This window comes from Sus scrofa, chromosome 17 (genome assembly GCF_054392235.1).
Source record: "Sus scrofa isolate SSC_HxYL_T2T_F1_AM1 chromosome 17, Sscrofa_HxYL_maternal_Yorkshire_Landrace_v2.0, whole genome shotgun sequence".
NCBI classification, from domain to species: Eukaryota; Metazoa; Chordata; class Mammalia; order Artiodactyla; family Suidae; genus Sus; species Sus scrofa.
This window is the reverse complement of record NC_139399.1, coordinates 20,032,182-20,055,775: the sequence shown is the minus strand read 5'-3', so window position 1 is coordinate 20,055,775 and position 23,594 is coordinate 20,032,182. Positions and strand designations below refer to the sequence as shown.

General features: G+C 40.0%; 1 protein-coding gene and 1 long non-coding RNA gene across 13 annotated transcripts in view; one reads left to right on the top strand and one right to left on the bottom strand.

Annotated features, from left to right (window-relative positions):
• PSD3 (pleckstrin and Sec7 domain containing 3) overlaps positions 1-23,594 on the bottom strand; it is a 626,723-nt gene that overhangs the window by 255,505 nt on the left and 347,624 nt on the right. For all 12 annotated transcript variants that reach the window (XM_085004345.1, XM_021077991.2, XM_085004352.1 and 9 more), the window contains 4 exons: positions 14,790-14,984; positions 14,605-14,685; positions 12,789-12,901; positions 10,226-10,284 (listed from right to left, as the gene is read on the bottom strand). In XM_085004345.1, coding sequence (XP_084860471.1) covers positions 10,226-10,284; positions 12,789-12,901; positions 14,605-14,685; positions 14,790-14,984 — 448 coding nt within the window. The remainder of the gene's footprint in view (positions 1-10,225; positions 10,285-12,788; positions 12,902-14,604; positions 14,686-14,789; positions 14,985-23,594) is intronic.
• LOC146395154 (uncharacterized) lies at positions 17,480-23,026 on the top strand. The gene is made up of 2 exons (XR_014832770.1): positions 17,480-18,951; positions 20,786-23,026. It is a non-coding gene; the product is annotated as an uncharacterized LOC146395154 (long non-coding RNA).

Here is a 23,594-nt window from a genome sequence, read left to right as displayed (position 1 = left end):
TTGTTCATTTTACAGCTTTCTTCCAATTATTATTATTATATAGATAATTATTCCAATTATCTAGTTTCTTACGTGTGTGGTCCAGGGAGATATTTGATATAGTTTTTATCATGTTCAATTTGTTGAGACTTGCACATAATATTATCTATCCTAGTAATGTGTATTGTGCTGCTGTTTAATGGAATAGTCTGCATGTGTCTGTTAAATATATTTGATCTACAGTGTTGCTCACATCCTCTGTTTCCTTACTGATTCTCTGGATGATCTTATCCATTTGTAAGGGTGGGCTATTAAAATTCCCAACTAGGAGTATACAGTTGACCCTTGAACAACATGGGTTTGAACTGTGCAGGTCCACTTACATGAGGATATTTTTTGATAAATATACTGGAAAAATTGGGGGAGATTTGCAGCAATTTATAAAAACCTACAGATGAACTGCATAGCTGACAGCCTATCATCACAGGTGTTTTTAAATGTAGCAATGTTTCCCAGACTGTATTATGAAATGACTATAATCTGTCTGCAATAAATATGTTCTAACAATTCATTCATTAGTGTACAGACTAGGCATTTTACAAGTCTGCCTTAGCCCTCATTTTTGCTTGTGCAAAAATCTCAGAGTCAGCTGGAGGTGAGAGCTTGAGGTCCTCTCAAGGTTTTCTGGGCATGCAGACATGGATTCCCAACAATATTCAGTCCACAGCTCCTCTTACATGGCCCATTTCCCACCTTTTCCTTTTTGTGTGTTTTGGTCGCCTGTTTGCCCCAATGTGAGCACTATCCCAGGCAGCAGTAATGTTGAACAACACATACTCTGGGGAAAAGACTATTTTCACTGAGTGAGAACAGACTCAGATCAAAGGAAGACAAGCCCTGCAAGTGAGGATTTTCCAGAGAGGTGTCACACAAATTGCATACACACACAACTTCCAGGGAAGGGGGCTCTTGAGAGTGTGTCACCAAGCACCCCAGTGGGTCCTGTTTTCATAGCTACTGTGGTTGAGAGGCTATTGAGTTTCAAGATCACCTTGGAGCTGGGGAGAGGGGAAATAGTAATAGGGTAAGTGAAAATACCACATAACTTAACTGTTCTTATGAAAATTCAGCTTTTCTTTTTTCAGTAATCATTCTTTAGAGTGTTACAAGCCTTTTGGTTAATTTCCAGAGTTCTGAAATGTTTTTTGCCAGTGTTCTCATTGTTTTTTGGAGGAACATATTTTTATAAGTACTGTCATTTGGAAATGCTTCTCTCTATGATCTTTAGAAGCTAATGAAGGACTAATTTTAATATCAATAATTAATATCCACATCAAAAATTATCTTTTTGTATGTTTTAATTACTTAAATTTACAATAAAATATTGAGATGACAACTTTAAACTAGATGAGAAGATACTAGTTTTTTTCAATTCTTTTGGAAGAGTCTTGAGCAATATGCTAAAGATCACTGAGTCAAAAATGCCTCTTTAGGACTTCAGGAACTTGTACCATAAGATGTAAATAGAACTTTCATCATTTAATTAACAATGATTGTTAAAAAAACAAAAAAAAAAAAATCCCACTGTGGAGCAGCGGAAACAAATCTGACTAGGAACCATGAGGTTGCAGGTTCAATCCCTGGCCTTGCTCAGTGGGTTAAGGACCCGGCGCTGCCATGAGCTGTGGTGTAGGTTGCAGATGCAGCTCAGAGCCTGTGTTTCTGTGGCTGTGGCATAGGCCTGCAGCTGTAGCTTCAATTGGACTCGTAGCCTGGGAACCTCCATATGCCGCAGGTGCAGCCCTGTAAAGCAAAAAAGAAACAAAACAAAACAATGATTGTTATGTTTTATAATATTTAAAAACAAAAGTCAAGTCCCTGAAATTATTTTAGTTTATATAGTCATACTTTGCTCTAAATTCGCATTTATTTACTTGCTGGTTTAGCACTGTCTTTTATACACATTCACAATTACCAAACATTACCTACATTAGTATAAAGATATACATTTGACTCACATGGACTTTGAAACAGCAATTAGGAAAATAGCAATCAGGGGAGAGAATAAATATGTAAAGTCATTATCTGTTGGGTTCTCCACAGTAAGGAAGTGTTAGTGCAATCACCCAACACAATGAGTTCCAATCTGTTTGACCAATGCAGGACATCAAGACAACCAAGACAATGGCTTTCTATGGGTCAAAGATGGCCAACCACCTCTTAAATACTTGATCAGTTGAAGCTGTTTATATCTGCTATTTATTGTCCTCTTTTGACTCAGTAGAATTCCTTCCAAAATGATTCATGACTTTAGGAAAAAAGTAGGCCTGCTCTAAAACAAACGCATGCCAAGGCAGGGCTTTCATAGAACTTTCTTGTATTCTGAATTCCTTCCCATTAAATGAATAAAGCATGGAGATTTGAAAAGGCCTCCTCATGCATTGAGAGGCACAGAAATTATCTTCTGAAATCAATGCCAACATTTCCAATCAAATCTGAGATGCTCAATGAATATAAATCTATGGATCATTACCTTTAAAATCAGTAGACATTTTTAATCGATCCTAAAATGGAAAAGCCACAAAAAGGATTCTATTTGAAATCCCAAAACACAAGGCAGGCCCAAATCTTGAATATTTTGCCAATTAAGGTTACCATCCATAATGAAAGAAAATATTAATCAAAAAGTCAAAAAAACCCTAGACAAATTTAAGGCTATTCTCTCCAAATGGTTATACTGCCATTTTCAAATATATTTTCTTACAAAAGAAAGAGGTATTTTCTCTGTTTGTTTCCTTTTAGAGAGAAATTCTTTGATAAATTTACTATGTCTGAAAACCTTACCCTGGATGTTAACACATTTTTCATTTAGAATGCAGGTACAAGACATTCTCACTCCTGTCCACTGTGATCAGGGGAGGGCCCTTCATGGACTAAGGGAAAGAGGCTGGAAGAGGCAGATTCTGTAAATTTCTGTAAAGGACCAGGCAAGAAGTATTTTAGGCTTCACGTGCCATAAGGTTCCTGTTTCAACTACTCAACACTGTCACTTTAGCTTGAAGACAGCAAATGGGTGTGGCCGCGTTCCAATACAACCTGACTTAGGAAAATTAAGCTAGACTGTGCCCATGGGTCACACATTGCCAGCCGCTAATCTACAAGAAAGTGGACAGAAGTGCCACTGCTTCCTCAGGAGGACATGACACAAGTGGGTGCACACATGGTTAGCTTGATGTATCCTGTGCCTTAATTCCAGGTCTCCCCTTTGTTCAAATTGTGGCCTTTTTTCCACCCCAGCAGATAATGAGCTCCCAACTTGAGTGGTAACTGAGAGCAAAGGAGGAAAGTTAAGATGGAGAGTTTCATTCTTCACCAAATCATGTCAAAACCATACAAGCTACAGTCTAACACTGAGCCTAACTGTGGCCAGGTTTCTGCTTTGTGCATGCTTCCCTGACATTAGAAGAACGGAACTTCTGCCACGCTCCAGCCACAGCCCGACCCGCTCTCAATCCTGAGGGTGCTTGCTGACAGGGCGGCTGTCTCAATCCCACCCTTCAGAAAGGCTGAAGAATTAGCAAAATAATCCTAAAATGCTTCATTTTGAATAGCGTAAAGTCTGAGAAGCTTTGTGGAAAACATGCTTTTAGAGAAACTAGAGGTTCTCAAGATCCACTGGTAAAATAAGGCTTCATAAATCTTGAGATACTAAAACCACAGCAGGCACACCCTCCCACGTGACAACTGCACCTCCTCCAACATGTTACAGTAAGGAGCAAAAAAGCATACTACTGATGTGTAATTACTTCAGTTCTGTAGCTCTGCTAAAAGCTCCTGTTTTGCTTGTGTTTTGTACGCTTCTCTAGGAAACAAGCTTAATTGTGTTCTGCTGCCCCCAGGTGTCCATTTTTATATACACACAATTAGCTGGCAAAGCAGGGTCCTTTGTAAATTTCCAAACCAGGAAGCTATACCTGTGCTATTCAAAGTATCCGTTCATAAACCCCAAACACAAAGCTAATGCAAGTGTTAAAAGTTCAACCTTTAGAGATACTTGAAATATTACTGGGATCTTTCCTACATTGCCGTTGAAAAAAGAACCAGAAATGGCATAAAAAGATATCTATATCTTTGAACTGAAAATAGTATTTTAACACACAGTGGCTCTCCAAGTGTGGTTCAGGGATCCTATTCAAGGTGCCCATGGGGTCAAACCAATTTTTTTTAATGATAATAAAAAATGTTTTTCAGTCTCTCTCTCACATGTTTACAGCAGAGTTTCACATGGCTTGTGACACACTGCAACAGAAGAAATGCACCAAGAAGGTGGGCAAGGTGACTCCGAGGGGTGGAGGCAGCACTGACTTATGGGGAATTATGACCACCTAAGGCTGGAATCCACAGTAGGGTAGGGGTCAGAGAGAAAAAGAAAGTCATGCCAGGGCTGGCTCTCCTGGCAGGCGGACTGAGGAAAGGGGGCCGCACAGACAGGAAGAGGGAAGCACAGAGAGGACAGCTCTGTAGGAGCGAGGGGCAGCAGTCCAAATGCACTTGGAGCAGCTGCCAGGGACTGTGCTGATAATCACAGACACCCACAGAGGTTTCCTGAGGTACTGAACAACGAACTACCGAGCAACCTCAGGGAGATCTGTGGTGCTCCTGAGGGTGGAAACATAAGAAAAGACAATATGAAAGCCAAAAACAGAAGTTCCTGTCGTGGCTCAGTGGCTAATGAATCCAACTGGGAACCATGAGGCTGCAGGTTCAATCCCTGGTCGCGCTCAGTGGGTTAAGGATCCAGCATTGCCGTGAGCTGTGGTATAGGTCACAGATGCGGCTCAGATCCCGTGTTGCTGTGGCTCTGGCGTAGGCCGGCAGCTATAGCTCCAATTAGACCCCTAGCCTGGGAACCTCCACATGCCACAGGTGTGGCCCTAGAAAAAGTCAAAAAAAAAAAAAAGACAAAAAAGAAAAAGAAAGAAAAGCAAAAGCAGTAAAATTCTTAAATCACAATTCTTATAACAGTCATTTTCCACTTCTGATAGTAAACCAAATATCTGACCCATTTTAAATTCTGGGATCTTAGCCAATCAAAAAAAGAGAAACTCACAATTATCAATACAGTTTACAGACTGAAAAATTATGAATTCCCATGAATTGCTCTTTCAAACTGAACTGCACACATCTTTTTAACATTATTCTGTTACAAAACCTATACTTTATTCCTTGGTTTCTTCCTCCTACCAGTATGGTGTACTGGCCTCGGTTTCCACCCCTTATCCAACCCATAACAACATCATCATGGCGGGAAGGGAGTTCCCGTCGTGGCACAGTGGAAACAAATCCAACTAGGAACCATGAGGTTGCAGGTTCGATCCCTGGCCTCGCTCAGTGGATTAAGGACATGGTGTTGCCATGAGCTGTGGTGTAGGTCACAGATGTGGCTCGGATCCTGTGTTTCTGTGGCTGTAGCATAGGCCAGCAGCTACAGCTCGGACCCCTAGCCTGGGAATCTCCACATGATGCAGCTGCAGCCCTAAAAAGCAAAAAAAAAAAAAAAAAAAAAAAAAAAAAGAAAGAAAGAAAGAAAGAAAAAAAATGGCAGGAAGGTCCTGCCTCACACAGTAAAACCAGACCATGGAAGATGACAGCAAGGATGCCGAGTATCCCCAGGATGGGGGTGTGCAGGACGCCCAGCCTGTGAGCAGGCAGCCACCAGACCAGAAGAACCTCACCTCCACTCCTACACCCCTCACACTGGGTGGGCAGGCTCCACAGATGCTAGAAAGCAGAACAACCCCCTCTGACAAAACTGCTGCCAAAAATCTCAGGCCACAGGGTTAAAGGGTAGGTTCTGTCAGAAAATCTCGATTAAAAATAATGCCCTGGCTAGGGCCTCTGAGCACAGCCTGACCCAGGCAGCGCCTTCTTGTTGATCTCCTCAGACTCTACGCTGTGAAATCAGCCAAATGACTCTGCCTCTTTCTACCCCACTCTCCACTGCATCTCAGTTCAATTTCTACAGCTCCCTCCCACCTCAGAGTCTAGTCCTGACTACCATCCTGGCCCTGCCACCTGTCCTCAGCCTCAGCAGTAATCCTGCCAGAAGGCTGCTTGTGGTCAACAGAGCACATCTGAAAATTAGTTCAGAAAAGGAAAAAGTTTGCATTTATTCTAACATTTTATTCACACCATTTCCGATAAAACACATGGCTTTAAAAAAAAGTCTCAATTCTTTCCTTATTGATAGTTACAATATTTAATACAAATTAGTTCTGTCACAGCAAGAGAATAAACTCTAGAGTTTTGTTTTGTATCGTTTTGTCTTTTTAGGGTCGCACCCACAGTATGTGGAAGTTCCTAGCTAGGGGACCAACTGGAGCTACAGCTGCCAGCCTAACCATAGTCACAGCAACACCAGATCCTTAACTCACTGAGCAGAGCCAGGGATTGACCCTGCATCCTCATGGATCCTAGCTGCGTTCGTTACCACTGAGCCACAATGGGAACTCCCCAGAGTTTGTTCTGATAAAAATGTATCTGTGCAAAAGTTTAATTGACAGGTATATTTCACTGAAGAAGAGGCGTTTTAAAAATAAGAGATTAATTAGCAAATGGGACTACGATTATATAATACTTATTTAATCTAAGAAAATATGCCATTTGTAGACAGATAAAAGTAAGTCCACACCATTGCTGAAATAACGATAAATCATTCACATTTTTAAAAGTAGGAACAGAAGGGAATCACCAATGAATTAGCACCAATGAAATGACTGTAACATCTGAATGAATTTCTCCCAAAGACACTGTATATACTGTAGACAGTCTTTTTCTCCCCCCAGTCCATTTAGTGAAGTATGTGTAATTAAAATATCTCCCAGTGCTTCTCCACCACAGCCCCTCAGTGACCTACCATCACCACCACCTCTGAAGTTAACCCGCTAAGGGAGCTCCGCCCCACCCACACCACCAGAGGGGAGATCTAACCCTGACCTTCACCCTAACGGCAGGGAACCCGCCATGGAGTATACACACTGCAAGTGTTAGCTGAATGACAGAATAAGAAAAATAAAGCTAGAAAGGCATTCCAACATGTGACGTGTTAGATTTATCAGCATACCTTCTACCATTTTATTAGTAAGATTAGCAGGAAGAACAAAGGGCCACTCCAGTGCATTTTCAATGCCTCACTCTCAGCACAGGAAGATTTGCAAAGAACAGCTATAAGATGTTAACCTCCAGGTTAGGCCTCCCCCACTGAAAGCATGAGGACAAGCTTGCCTCAGTACTGTTGAGAAAGGTCATGCTGTTAGGACATGATGGTAAGGAAAAGGAAAGTGGTTTATTAGTTCATTTTCCAAGAAGCCTATTCCGGCACTGGACTAAGTAATCAGAGCTGATGCTCTAGGCAGTACCACATAAGGAGATGGTCAAAAAGGGAAGATGGTAGAAATAATTCACTTTATATTCTGAATGATTCACTTTCACAGGGGCCATGCTAATAAGTCAGACACTGTAACATAATTCAGGCAATCATGATGCAAGAGAAGCTCCACCAGAGTTATGGGTTAAAAACTTACCACCTAGAAGGAGAATTTATTTATAAAATGAATCCAGGGGAGGAAGAGAAAGGAAACACATTTTCACATGGTTAGTTTTTGTGATAGCTACTATATATATTCAACAGACTTGTAACAGCATGCATGGTATATAAGAATAAAAAAACTCTAATATACAAAACAGACAACAGACAAGCCTAAGTGTGTAGCACACACTTTTAAAAACAAAGCTCAGAATAATCACTAAAAACATGACTTTGAAGATGATACAGAGAGATTTACTTGTGTTTATAATTTTCTCCCTCTTACAGAGAATTCTGCCTCTATAGCCAGTTTTTAATCATGCATGATTGGCACAAAACAAGATTAATATTAAACTGTTCATTTATATAAACTATTTCATATCCTAGTTGCCAAAAAGAAGTGTGACATATCATTTAATCTCTTTCCAATTCCTCGAATATGGAAGACAAAAGCAAATCCGAGATCTGTGGTCCTCAACCTGTGCATAAGAAGCCCTGGGTGCCCTTGCTTATTTGACATCAAGTGTGCAGCGTTATCTGCGTAAATAGTAAGACTCACACTTTTACTTACTGCTATGTTTCAAATCTCTGTTAATTAACAGATACATGTCTATTTGAAAGTATTATTAAAGCAGTATTAACTTTTTAAAAAGCAATCTAGCATTTAATAGAAAATAACCCACTTGTCTAGCAACTTCCACAGAAATTCTGTAATATCCTCATTCTCTAAGTAAGAACAGAACTTTTACTGGATTCTTTTTTTCACTATTACATATTTTCTCAGTCAAAAGACAGTACATGCTCAAGCATCACATGTGGATGGGAACTCAAGGTATCTGGTGTGCAGATTCCTCATGCTGGGACTCACAGGTCTGGACTAGTGCTATTCGTGGACAAATGTAAGAGTCTTGTGGTTGCCTGATGGGAGGGGGAGGGAGTGGGAGGGATCGGGAGCTTGGGCTTATCAGACACAACCTAGAATAGATTTACAAGGAGATCCTGCTGAATAGCATTGAGAACTATCTAGATACTCATGTTGCAACAGAAGAAAGGGTGGGGGAAAAAACTGTAATTGCAATGTATACATGTAAGGATAACCTGACCCCCTTGCTGTACAGTGGGAAAATTAAAAAAAAAAAAAAAAAAAAGAAATTGAGTGAGAGGAAAAGAAAGGGACAGAGTTGCAGCTGTTATCACAAGATGAGCAGAGAAGAAAGCAGTAAAAACTTGCTTCACTGGTAACAGGCAAACAGAGACTAGGACAGTCCACTGACTGATCACCCCCAGAGCAAGCTGATTGGGCTGTCAACTGATTCTGACACTCACTTCAAGGCTCACACCGTGGGAATCCCAGTACCTTCATTTCCGCAAGACATATCATGGCCCTGTTACCCACAAATGTCCCCTGAGGGTATCTACCTTTTCAGTGTGTATAATCTCAGGACATGTTACATATGCCTACCAGTCACTAATGTATTCTAAATTCACCTCTTACAAACTGCAAAAGGAACCTCCTAGTTGAATACTGGGAGATTTGTGAAGATCATGTTAAAATTATGATTCTATCACTGTATCTCCTTCTTCACTTTCCTGACAGTAGAAGCCTTCTTTCCCCTTTGGTCCATCTTAATGACCCCATACAGCTCCATTTTGCCTCTCTTAAAGAGGAGCATCACGGCTTTAAATAAGGGCATTATGTGACCTTTTGGAATAGCAAAACAAATTTGGACCAATATCTAAGTTTCAGTTCTTTTAACGAGGCTTTTTAAATTGTAAGACAAATCATATGGCAAATCAAGGGATGACCTAGACTCTTTAACTACAAGAAACATGATTTTTTCCCCAGCCTGGCCCAATGGGTTAAAGGATCTGCTGTAGCCACAGCTGCAGCAGAGGTCACAGATGCGGCTCAGATTCAGCCCCTGGCTCAGGAGCTTCCATAGGCCACAGGTGTAGCCATAAGGAAAAAAAGAAAGAAAGAAAAAAAGAAACATGATTGTCTCTTCAAAATAAATTGACCCAAGACTATGAAATAATGTTTGTGGTATGTACATGTTGATCTATATTTAACTAAAATAGTCTCCTTTTCTCTAGTATGAACAGTTTAAATAAAGCTAAAATTCCAATTCTATGAAAGGTGAAAGTTTATACATAACTTAAATGTATATTTAAGAAGTCCGTCCTATATTTTAAATAGAAGATGAGAAGGGAGATTATTTTGATATTTCAACTAGCAGAAGACCAGGTAAGCTGAGGGGTGTAGAAAAGTCTGAGTTAAGATTTCCTACTGGAGTTCGTGAAAACACAGTCGACATTTTCAGATCTAACACATCCTCTTTCCAACGCTCTACATCAACCCTAATAGCTAACCAAAAATCAAAACTGAAAAAAAAAAAAAGAGCTCTGTCTCTGCCATCTAGTGGAGAAAGAAGACATAGAACAACTCCAGACATTTAGATGATATGATACCACTTCAATTATGCTTAGTGCCAACATGTGAAATAAACTATTTCTTTTCCCAAAGATTTGTGTTTACCTCTTTAACCACGTAGAGAATGACATAAAGGGAGACAGAGAAAAAACATGTATGGACACAAAAAGCAAAGATAAGGCCAAGATACTCTGGAGCTCTGTGAAAGAGCACCACATACCCACACTTACATGGCCGTGGAGGTCTGTGTTCAGAAGCATCACTGCACAGGTGAGGCAATGGACTCCATCTACCAAAAGAGACAAGGACAGAAAGCATTAATCCACTGCTTGCGGTTGGACCTCTCAATCTCACTAAAATGGCATACTCACGCTTAATTAAGAAACTAAGAAATACAGTCCTATGGCTAGGTACAACTCATCATATTCATTTGGGGAGGCAGAAAATAGGTCAGAATAAGTTATTAAAAGGATCTCAACAGATCTGGACTCTACTGGTGATAAGGTGAATTACTGACCCTCCAGAGGTGGGGGAATACATCTTCAATATTGAAACAGAGCCCTTGGGCACCACAATCCTACTTCTAGGGCTTTATGCTAATGAATAAGGAGCTACTCAAAATACAAGGATAGACAACAAGGAATGAGTACATATAACACACATAAAACAACCATGTTATGCTGAAGTCATTAAAAATGTTTTCCCAGTACACACATCGAAATGGAAAGATACCTCACAATAAAGTATTATATGAAAAACAGGTTACATGCAGCATGATTCTATTTAAATATAACATATCTAAGAAGGAGAAGGATATATAACATAGTACTAAAAGAGATCATTATCCCTGAATAGTGAAATTATAATTTTTATCTTTTCATTTATATTTTCTCAATTTTTTATAATACAAGACATGCAAGTGAAAATAAAGTATTTAATACTATAACTTTTTTTTTACTTTCTGGGAGGAAAATGAATTCAGAAAGAAGCAGCAAAAGTTAAAGAAAATCAAGATTTGCATCTTCCACTGTTTACTCTTTGGGTATTAATTCTCTGGCTAAAAACATACAGGCAAGAGTATTTATCCTTTTCTTTGCCATTCTTTAAATTCAGATTTTCTGGCCCAGGATACTATGGATCATATAAAAGTGAAATACTGAAATAATCACTGAAGATGAACATATTAAATATTCAGGAGGAAAATGGTGCCCAAACCAGCAAGGTCACTCAAACTTATATGGAAACATCACTCTCTCATCTTGGTTTTTAAAAGAAAAAGAAAAAGCACCAAGAGTTAAGTGTCTCACTTCCAGACCTTAGAATGAGTTTTCTTTATTTTTTCCTTGCAATTCTCAAACCAAGTACTGTAGACGAGAGCCGTTGCAGATGCAGAAAAATCTCAGTAATTTATACCAAATGTACAAAAAAGCCTGTCCAATTACTGAATTCATGAATTAAAGACAGCTTATTTTCCAAAATATGCCTTTCAGTACAGTAGGTAATTTCTGTAAGCAGACTCTCTAAGGAGATGCTACTCAATGCCTAACAGTGTATTTATTCCAGTATTCTAAACACATATAAAACAAATTCTTGAAAATATTTATAAAACTCAGCAGCCAACCGTCAAATATCTTTATCAACAGCAAATCGAGTACACAAACCCACAGTCCTTGTTTCATTAGGAATGTCAACGTCTTCTTAGATTTGAAGAAAGTTATCAGAAAAACAACCCTCTTCTATCATTTCTTTCTCTAGTCAATGCTGACAGTGATACAGATAGTGGCTACATGGTCTGAATATAGCCAAAGGAATAAAGAAAGACAGTTCCCATTTTATAGAGGGGAATGTGGCTTTAATAATCAAATGCTTAGTTAATTCAGCTGTAGCCTGCAGGCCGGAGTCAGCAGGAGCAATCACTTTCCTCAATATAAGATAGACGGACACAATGTTAACTGGCAATTTCTAGTGCATCTAGTCTCAGTGATTTAGTCCAGAATTTGTAAGTTTATGAAAGATACTCCAGTTGTAAGTGGATGTGCTAGACTTTGCACTCTGAAAACCTTGCTTTATTATAAGGATTGAAATGGAGAAATGACCTCTTCATAGGGTACATCAGCAATTAAATAGTTTAGAGTTGCTTTTTAAAATAGTACAGTAAACACAAATACAGGTAATTAAAATCATAAACCAGAGTCAGTGGTCAGCGTTGCAATAATGAATATCCCAAAAAAGCACCAGACACAAACCACAAACTCCAATGAGATTACAAACACTTCCAAAACAAACCACAAAACTAAGCATACATGCCCTTCAACAAGAAGCTTAGAGATCAAGTATATAGGAAGAAGAAAGAAGAAAACTAGCATTTCACTGATTGCAATGCACTCAGTGACAAGCCATGAACAATTTAAAGGAAGTATATTGTCATACTATGGAACTGGAAAATAGAGTAAATATAACAAAAACAAGGGTAAAGAACATAAGGCAGTCATTTAATATCATGCTTCTTAAAGAATATTTGATGACATGAGAAAATGCTCACAATGAAAGGGAAAGACAATAAGGAAACAACTTTCCAATGATTCCAATCTAGCACAAAATATTATACAAACAGAGTAGATGGAAGCAAATCAAACTGTTAATAATAGTTATCTCTAGGTAATCAGCGATAACTAGATGACTTTCACTTTCTTGTGTATAATTTTCCATATTTTCCACAACCAAATGTAAACTTCATAATGAGGGAAATAGCCATTGTTATAAAAAGGAATTTAAGCATCTCCATCAGATTACCTTGTGAAGCAATGGTATCTGGGTTACAATAAAAATATCTATTGGAGAAGTGTATTAAAACTCTCTCTCGTTCTTGGGTTTCTCCCACAAGAGAAAATGCTTTAAAAAAATACCTGAAAAATAATTAAGGGGGAAAAGGAAACTTTTAGAAAATGTTACCATACTCCCTATGTTTGACAGAAAGTTAATTCATATAAACATAAGAAATGAATAATACAAACTAAGATATTCTGAAGTTATTTTTCTAAAATCACTTACTAGACGACCATTCAATATAAACTTATATTGACATTTACATTGTATGAATATCAATATAAAAGCTGACAGGGCAATAACACAGTGGCTGATACATCAAGAAAAGCCTTGGAAAGGTAGGTGATTTCCCCATGTGACTAAGTACCAAGTAGCCATTTTAAAGGATGGGTAGGATAAAAAAGAACAGAACACCGACATCTGGATGCATCACCACATGGATTATGTTTTAAAACTTGACAAAGATTACAGGCTTTTTCTCATTTTGTTACTCGATTATAATCATCACTAACACACTATTAAAATTACAATTATATTGCCTTGTGCTCAGCAGTTTCTGTTACTTTTATGTATTATCACCACTTTATAACTTATTACATGAAAAGGAAATTGAAAAATAAAACCCTAATTTATTTCTTAAACTAGGGATAAATTAATGTATATACAAAACCTGTTTGAACAATAGACACCCAGAGCCACACACCAATCTAGATCCGAGTCACTGAGGGTACCATCCATTACAATTATGCCCAGGAACCTCACCTGACAAACTAGATGCATTTCCCTGAACAAGAGATAGGAAGGAAAAAAAAATCATTTAAAATGTCCTATGAAATACTACTTTTGAAAGAAGCATACAATAAACCCTATTTCAATGATGAAAATGTTGCTGTCTTCCATACCTGATAATCTAAATTATACTGACCTAACTTTAATTTTTAATAATTTTTTTTTATTAAACCACATGAGAGCACAAGGCAAAATTATAGCTCTTTCCCCCACCTTTACCATTTTCACTGCATGAGCACCCTTGATCCATGCAAAGAGCTACAGACTAAGTGCATTCTAACCAAACATCCTCACTTCAACTGCCAGGCCTAGTTTCCTGATTTGTAAAACTAGAGGGTCATACAAGATGATCTCAGAATTTCTCCAGGCTCTGACATGCTACAGAGCTTACAAGATTAAATGCTGACTGGGTTTTACCTTCAGCTGCACTTAGAAATTTTCATTTTTATCCATTTATGAGTTAATTCCAAAGTGCTGTCTTAAAAGGCTATTTGGCGGGAGTTCCCATTGTGGCTCAGCGGAAACGAACCTGACAAGTCTCCATGAGGATGAGGGTTCAATCCTGGCCTCGCTCAGTGGGTTAAGGATCCAGCCTTGCTATGAGCTGTGGTATAGGTCAAAAATAGGCTATTTGGCTATTGTAAACAATTGCTTAGAGAAAAAAATCTGTAAGTCTGTAAACTGTGCCTTTAAAAAAAACTGACCATTTAAGAACCAAATTCCCAGATCCCGTTTCTCCAAGACTTCTTCACCATCATTCTTTACTATGCCATCTACTAGGTACAAAATGTGAGTTCATGTTTGATTTCATTAAAACAATATATTTTCCCTACTTTATAACTATGTTTGGTATCTATAACACAATGTGAGCCAAGACCACAATGTAACCATGGCTTTGAAAAAATAAGAATCAGATTTTATCTTGAGCACATTACTTTCTGTCCCCAGAATTAATTATTTAGAGGCAAAGAAGAACAGCAATGTTCAATCATACCTGAGAGACTGATCCAGTGTCATTCCTGTAAAATCAAAAAACTTCAAATATTCTTCTGCAACCAGTCTGCTAAATTCATTGCTATAACAAAACAGAACACACCTGGTTACTAAAACCGAAGCCATTAAAGCACAAACACACCCCTACAGGGTACACTCAGACAACAGCTTGGGGACGGAACATACTTCTTGCCCAGGTGCTTTGCCACATCCGATCTTTTGAACCTGTCCAGTTGATAAAGGCGCTTGGCCAACCTTTTGGCTGCTTCTACATTGCTGCTGGTTCCATTACTGAGGCTTCCTGAGGTCTCTTTCTCCAGAATCTCAGTGCTCCCCATTTCAGAATGAGCCTCGAGCAGTGCTGTTTTCACCCCAGCATTGCTGTAAGAATCAACAAGGAAACAAAAGAATATAAAAGGTTGTTCTTGCGTGGCAAAAACGGAAATAGCTGATGAAATGATCACGCTATTGTAGAACTAACAAATGAAAAAAATATTTAAAATGGTATCATCTTATGCTTAATTATTCATGAAAATATTTTCAGTTACTATATACTGTACTAGAGACGTGATTGCTTAAACCCTTGATGAGCAGTTCTCAAACCTTTTGGTTTCAGGACCTTTACATTCTTGAAAGTATAGAAGTTTATGTAGGTTTTATCTATTGATATTCACTGCATGGATAATTAAAACAGAAATTTTTAACTATTCATTTAAAAGTAATAAATCTATTACATGAAATAGTAAATAATACATTTTTACTAAAATAATTTCATTTTCCAAAAATGACACAAAATTTAATGAGACAATTAAGTGGTTTCCATATTTGATACATTTCTTTAACAGCTGATTTACTGGAAGACAACTGGATCCTCAGAGACACTTCCACATTCAGTTGGTAACTATACATCATTTTGGTTGAAAACACTAAGAAAATCTGGCCTCACAGAGATACTTAGAAAAATAAGGAATATTTTAATATTCTTAATTGTGGATAGTCTTTTTTGATATGTCAAAATGAAACACATGGTAATTTATTAAAGGGTAGTTGGAATATAGAATCTAAACTTTTATCAGGGAGTATTTTGCACTCTTGTATTAAAAAAGGTCTCACACTTTGATACGTATTTCCAAGGCATGATTCTGCTACATAAATTGGTCATTTGCAAAATATTTGTTGACACATTTCATCATAAAAAAAAAATCACATTCATTAATGTCACTATTATCATCTTCAGAAAAGTTGTAAAGCCCTAGGAAGCTGCCAAACTTTTGGTGGTAGATACAAGTTTTCTGAAGTTCTAATTTCTGATTGAAAGTTTACATTTTACCATTGGCAATAAAAATTGACAGCTGTTTTCCTTAAAGCAGTCATAAGCTCACTCTACCAATTTTTAAGAAAACGTTTGAAAAAACCACGGCTTATCAGACTTTGAAGGAAAAATGGCATTTCCATGAAAAAAGTGACTATGTAACAGTTGACAACTCAAACTGCATGAGTGCTTTTCCTAGAGACAGCCATCAGGAGAGGAAGCGCTTCCTGCATACTTTGTTTTATCACTTGTGAAATTAAAAAGGCAGGTACCCAAGGATTTAAAAAGTAGTAAATTGGTAATGCTTTATCAAGGACATCTTGAGGTGAAACTGGCCTTTATTTTTATTTGGAGTGTATGGCAGTGAAGAATGTAACAACTGCAACAGCCTGGTGCCCCCAGCTTGATTAGCACTAAGCGCCCCATCACTGCTTTTGTACCATCAGTGCAAATATCAAGACAGTGAGAAAGGAAAACAATACCACACTGTTACTATAAAATAATTTTGTCCTCAAAAACCCACTGAAAAGGGCCTCGGAAGTGGCATAACCACACCATGAGAACCTCTGCTCCAGCCCAGTGCTGCAGTGTGCACCAGTAACACTAAAACCAAGAACTCTGCGATACGCAAACCTTCATTCTCACATCTAACAAAGCAAAGCTATCCTCATGCTTAAGTGGTCTTGCAACACACTTACTGTAGACTCTAAACCAGACACAGAATTTTTCTATAATGAACCAGAAAGTAAACGTTTCAGACTTGCAGCCACATAAGGTCCCTGTCACACATGCCTTTTTTGTTTTTGTTGTTTTTCCACAATCTTTAAAAATGTCAAAGCCATTTCCGGCTACAGTGAATGAGGCCCATCACCTAGCCTGCCTGCCCCTGCCTGCCCTGCCTCTCATAACTCTTTAATAACTTGGCCTGAATTATAAGCAGAGAACAATTTATCATCTAAACCAGGGCACTCTGAAAGGAACACAGGGATGATAACATCATTAAAGATGTAATTATAATTGCTACAAGGTTTAAAAAAAAAAAAAGGCATTACCAAAACAAAAAAACTAGTTTTAAACTTAAAAAATCCTTACAGCAAATTGAAGACATTTTTAAGCAGAACTGCTCAATCTCTATTTCGTCACTGATTCTACCTCGCCTACAATTTCCCATTTCCCACTGACCTACCAAGTGCAGCCTGGCAGCAGCGGGGCTACAGCACAGCCAGCTGTGCACCAATGAGCTCCCAGGGCTGTAGGTCCTAGGCTTCCCCAGCCACTGCCAGACCTGAAGGAGTTAACTGTCCTAGCAGCCCCTCTCAGAGCTCACTTATCAGCCAGGGCTCCCAGGAGCTATCTCTGAAAGGAGCCATAAGGGGACAGAAAAGAGAGAGACTAATCCTTATCCCACAATGTCTTGTAGACTCAGCTTCGTGAAATTTCTGTTTAACGCACACGTTGACTGACACATTCCAGAGGAGACCACGGAGAAGCCAGAAGTACAAAGGGGAGGTTTACAAACCCATGCCAACTTATTTTACTGCAAGTATTGAGCATAATACACCACTTTTTTTTTTTTTTTTAATACACCACTTTTTAAAAGTCAAACTCAAATGCTAACCCATAGCAATGTCAAGACAACAGGCACAAAGTGGAACTGACCCAGGTGAACCAGGATGTTTGGTAACCACCTCCCCACCCCCAACAATCAGCCACCTTAATTTTCAACAGAAATAACCAATCAAAATTAATTGCTTCGTTATGCTGAAATCTTAATGTAAATACATTCAAATATTTTTTTATGCTTAACTCTCCTTTGTAAAATTCACATTACTAGCCAGTTTTGTGAAGTTTATCCTATCAGAAAATTGCATATTCGGTTACTATATATAGCACACCTCTAAATAAATTCATGGAAGATATTTCTTTTAAAGGTCAGCTGACACTTCGTGTTTTCTCAAATAAGTGGTGAAAATGTAAAATATTTACTGTAAAAACTATTTTAGTTACAATCAAATAATTTTATAGTTATGAAAAAAAAAAATCCTTGGAGTTGTGCTCCCAATAACTGCTTATTACTGTTCACGTCTCAAGTCAAATTCATGGCATATATTTAATCACTTCATGAAAACAATGTAATTATATCACATACTTAATCCTGCAAAGAAGTTGTTCCCATATAAGACTTATCGTAAAGAGCATGTATTTGTAAAAATGCAGCACTGGCTCTATCCCTTATGTTTCTCATCCCTCGTGTTGGCTGCCTCATTCTCCTATCCCACCCAGTCTATTCCACCTCATTTCCCTCACATTCACCAGAAGCGGGTAATTTTAAAACCTGTAGAAATCAGACTCTCTGGATCTTCCTGAACCTTCAGTAAAAAAGAAAGGAAGGAATAAAATGAAGATTCCTAGATGGCTCATTCAGCCCCACTCACGATTTATGAGACCTTGAACACGAACAGAACGCTCCTTTTACATCAGAGAGCTGGCGGTCAGATGGGAAAACACACTCACCAGCAGGAGGACAAACACCAAGAGCTCATCTCGGAGCCGAGGGCGCCTGGCCATGCCTCCTCTCACCAGCCCCGTGCTCGTCCTTCAGCCCAGCTCCCCTGTCTGCTGTCCACAGGGGCTTCCTAGGACCCGGCTCCCTGTGACGTCATGTTACTATGACCTCACATTCTTGGTAGTGTTTATTGTTGGGGTTCTGGTAATGTTTGTACAGTCCCAATAAAAACGGGAGCCAGAACACAGGGCCCACTGTACACCAAGAGCATAAACAACAACGGCAGCCCAGCCCCGTTCACACTCCATAAAGCCAACTGGATGACCCCCCTCAACAGGGGAGACACCCTCGTTTTGTTTCCTGGAATACACAAGACATTGTCCATCCAGTCTGTTGAGTATTAGGTGCTTTCAGTAGTTAGAATTTCCCCTTCTTTAATCTACAGTTCCCCTCTTCTTCTTTTTTTTTTTTTTTTCCTTTTCGTCTTTTTAGAGCCGCACTGGTGGCTTACGGAGGTTCCCAGGCCAGGGGTCCAATCGGAGCTACAGCTGCCAGCCCATGCCACAGCCACGGCAACGCCAGATCCAAGCCGAATCTGCGACCTACACCACAGCTCACGGCAACACCAGATCCTTAACCCACTGAGCAAGGCCAGGGATCGCACCTGCAACCTCATGGCTCCCAGTCAGATTAGTTTATGCTGCGCCACGATGGAAACTCCCCACTCTTCTTCTTGATCAAGGAACTTCAAATCTCATAAGGTAGAATCCTTACCAGTCACTTCAGTACAGGAAAAACTTCCCAAAGGGTTCTCCCTGTGATCTATATAAATGCCTCCCCAAGATCTACAGCTCACACCCCCAAACAAATGGGGTAGCACTCTCTCACCAATATCATCCAAAGAGGGGTCAGATCATGGAGTCTGACCTCAAGGCTTTTTATATCTTTTTATCATGGGAGGATTACTGCACTTTCCAAATAAAATTCACAGGACACCCAATTAAATCTGAATTTCAGATAAACCAAAAACAGTTTTTACTCTAGGCATGTCTCAGAAGCTGCCTGGGACATCCTGACACTGAAAAAAACGTATTCATTAATTATGGGAAATTCAAATGTATCTGGGCATCCTGTATTTTATCTGATAACCCTATCTCCTGGATGCTTGTTCTAAACTTTATTTGAAGAATTACAATAACGTTGTCCCTGACGGTCAACTGGTAACATGTTTCATAGATTCCTTCTGGGGTTTTTTTGACCTGCCTCTGTGATTGAATTTTCATTCCTACTGCTTTTCTATGTTTTATCAAGACCTTCTCTTAACTGACTATGATCTGCTGATCCCTTCCTTAATGCTCTCCAAATACAAAAGGAAAACCCCCTTTCCCTATTTTTCACTCTCCTTTTCCTGCATCCTGCCACCATGGATGTGATAAAATGCTTCCTTGACAAAATAAAAGCCATATTCTGAGGCATGTCATTAACACCCTTTGCAAGGTGGACCCCAACTGCTTGTTCAAACTGGTCACCTCCATTACCTGGTGCTTGGGCTGCACAGAGACGTGCCTGTGCCCTCACACCCCTTTCCCATGTTCTTCCCTTTGCCGCTCTTGTCACCCCCACCCCAAAATTCTGGGATTCCTGAATCCTGCAAACTTTTACTGACCCTACAAGAGCCCAGGGGAGACATGTAGAGCTCACACTCCAACCCCAATGCAGTTTCAGAGCACCCGATTATCCCTTTATCACAGCTCTGCTGGGGAGGGCCTCATCTCTCTCACTGACCATCTTGAACTTCACTTTGTATCCACATCACAAGGGCAGGCTGAGGTTACTCAGCAGCCATCTGTTAAAAGAATGCAGAACTGAACAACCAGCTGTGCCCACGTCCTCTGAGGTCTTCTGCGCTCTGCCAGCAACGACATGGGGCACTGACTTTCTAGATCAGTATAACCAAAGCTGGAAAGTTCTGAGGACACTGACATCAGCAGAGGGTACCACATGCACTGTCTACTTCATATTTACTTTGAGTTTAAATTTTTTAAATGCCTTTATGTTTCTATTTAATTGTAGTAATAAAAGTAGGATAAAAAATAAACTATACTGGAGTTCCCGTCGTGGCACAGTGGTTAACGAATCCGACTAGGAACCATGACGCTGCGGTTAGGTCCCTGCCCTTGCTCAGTGGGTTAAGGATCTGGCGTTGCCGTGAGCTGTGGTGTAGGTTGCAGACTCGGCTTGGATCCTACGTTGCTGTGGCTCTGGCATAGAGCTCAGCTCGGCTTGGATCCTACGTTGCTGTGGCTCAGGCCGGCGGCTACAGCTCTGATTCGACCCCTAGCCTGGGAAATCCATAGGCCGCAGGAGTGGCCCCAGAAAAAGGCAAAAAAATAAAATTAAATAAATAAATAAACTAGACTAAGGTGTCCCCCTCCTGCATTTAGAAAGCGTAGCCTGAGAGTTGTGCATAGAAAACAAAACAAACAAACAAAAAACAGCTGCCTAGTTCAACTTCAGACATAAGGTGAAGAAACCCACAGAGCAGGAGATGACTCCAGCTCCAAGTAGAACAGAAGGAACGAGGGCACACCACATCCGGCTGCCATTCTGCAGAGAAGGAGGCCTGGAGCCAGCAGACCCAGGGAAACTGGCGTGAAGTGGGTCAAGAAGAGTTCTAAGCACTATACCATACGCAAGACCCACCTCAAACCCCTGTCTGGCGTTGACGTCTCAGGCAGTGCCCAGACGGCGCCTACTCTAATCTGAGCGAAGCACAAATGAGATTGTTCAGAACAGCTACTGCACCTCCAGTGGTACCATTTACCTAACAGCGTCTAATACAGCTTAACCCCAGCATTAGTGCTTCCTAGGGGCTGTCTCATCTGATCTTCAATAATATTACGAAACAGGCAGCAGTCTACCCCTTCTACAGATGGAAACTGAGGCAGAGAGCTGGACATGGACAGTGGGACTCCAGTACCCAAGTCCTCCATATCGTCTACTACTGTTACTTTTACAGCCAGTCATTTTCTGCATGTACATTTTTGCTGATTCAACAAATTTTAGCAAATTCCCTACCATGTGCCATGCAATGTTTTAGTTGGCTGGAATATTTCAGCAGACAAAACACAATAAAAACACTTCTACCCCGGGGCACTAAAAATAAACAACAAACATAATAAATGAGTGAGGTACACAGTATGATAGAAGGTGAAAACTCCTTTGGAGGAAAAAAGTGGAGCAAAAAGAGATCTGAGAGAGGACAAACCAGTGGTTACAGAGGGAAAGGGAAATGGGAGGGGCACGCAGGAGTGGAGGGTAAAGAGGTACAAACTCCTATGTATAAAATAAGCAAGCTACAAGGATCTGCTGTACAGCACAGGCAATTATAGCCATTATTTTGCATTAACTTTAAATGGAGTATAATTTAATAATTACATAACTTAATAACTTATAAATATATTTAATCACTAAGTTGTATACCTGAAACTAATATAATATTGTAATCAACTATACTGCAATAAAAAAGCAAACCAGGAGTTCCTGTTACGGCTCAGCAGTACTGAAGCTGACTAGGATCCATGAGGACATGGGTTTGATCTCTGGCCTCTCTCAGGTGGGTTGAGGATTGCTGTGAGCTGCAGTGTAGGTCACAGACACGGCTCAGATCTCACGTTGCTGTGGCTGTGATGTAGGCTGGCAGCTGCAACTCCAAATTCGACCCCTAGCCTAGGAACCTCCATATGCCGAGGGTGAGGCCCTAAAAAGACAAACAAAACAAACAAACCAAAAATAAAAAAGAAGGAATGATCAGGAATCCTAGTCTGGGGATTGGGTAGATACATTTTTATATAAAGTGATCACAGAGGTCTGAGCAACTGGAAGGGCAGAGCTGCCATCAACTAAGACAGGAAAGACCAAAGCTAGTTTTGAGGGAAAGAGGTTCCATCTCAGGTGACACCATCGAGCTGTCAGACACCCAAGTTGCTGTGTGGATCCGAGGAACGTGAACACTTCTCAGGCTTGGCCTCAGGTAGCCTCCATACTCTCATTTTGAGATCCAAGATGATTCTAAGGTGATGTCAGGATTTTGACATCTGTAACCATGGGAAACCACAATAGGTCTAAAGAAGGGGAAAGGTAATGATCGGGCCTGTATTTTGGTGAGATCACTCTTGCTTGCATTTAAAAAAAAAAAAAAAAAATGTAGGGAGACAAAGTCGAAAGCAGAGTTAGCAGCCTGGAAAGTTACCAAAATAGTCTGGTCAAGAGACAAGAACCTAAACTGAAAGACAGTTCATCTGAAAAGGAAAAGGAAAAGCCTGCTCTGCATAGCCTTAGAAAGTAAAGTGAGGTAGTTCCCATCATGGCACAGAGGAAACAAAACCGACTAGTATCCATGAAGATGCAGGTTTGATCCCTGACCTCACTCAGCGGGTCAGGGACCGGGTGTTGCCCATGAGTCGTGGTATAGGTCTTAGATGTGGCTCAGATCCCACGTTGTTGTGACTGTGGTTTAGGCTTGCAGCTGTAGCCCGACCCCTGGCCTGGGAACTTCCATATGCCGCGGGTGTGGCAATAAAAAATCAAAAAAAAAAAAAAGAAGACAGCAAGTAAAGTGAAAGAACATACCGAGAGGCTGGGGATGTGTGTGAGGCTATACTCAGAGGGCAGAAGACTAACTCAGAGTCCAGGTGATGACATCGACCAAGGTAAAGAATAATAAAGGAAGAAGACGGAGTGTGTACTGGGGGCTGGAGGTGGGGGGAGCATGAGTGAAACAGGAGAAACAGAAGACAGAGGAGAAAAAACCCAGAGTATAAGGTGCCCACAGGCTACCCAGGCAGAGCTACCTGTGGGAACCCAGTCCAGGCACAGATCAGTGGGGGCGATCAACCGTGAAATGTGCCAACACAGAATTGTCCACCAGGGTATTCATCAGAACACAATTCCATTACAGTGAGGTCCTCCAGCAAGCACTCGCTCTGCCATAAGGAACTGACTCTGAATTGAGAAGATGCTAAAAGCAAGTATCTATTGAAAAGCTCCAGCCAGACCACCAAGGCTCAGACACGGGTTCCATCAGTCATCAGCTGCGGGTAAGTTCAATATTCTCTGTGAGCGTAAGGTTTTTCATCTAAAAATGAAGAGATGGTGTTGTGAGGATTAAATA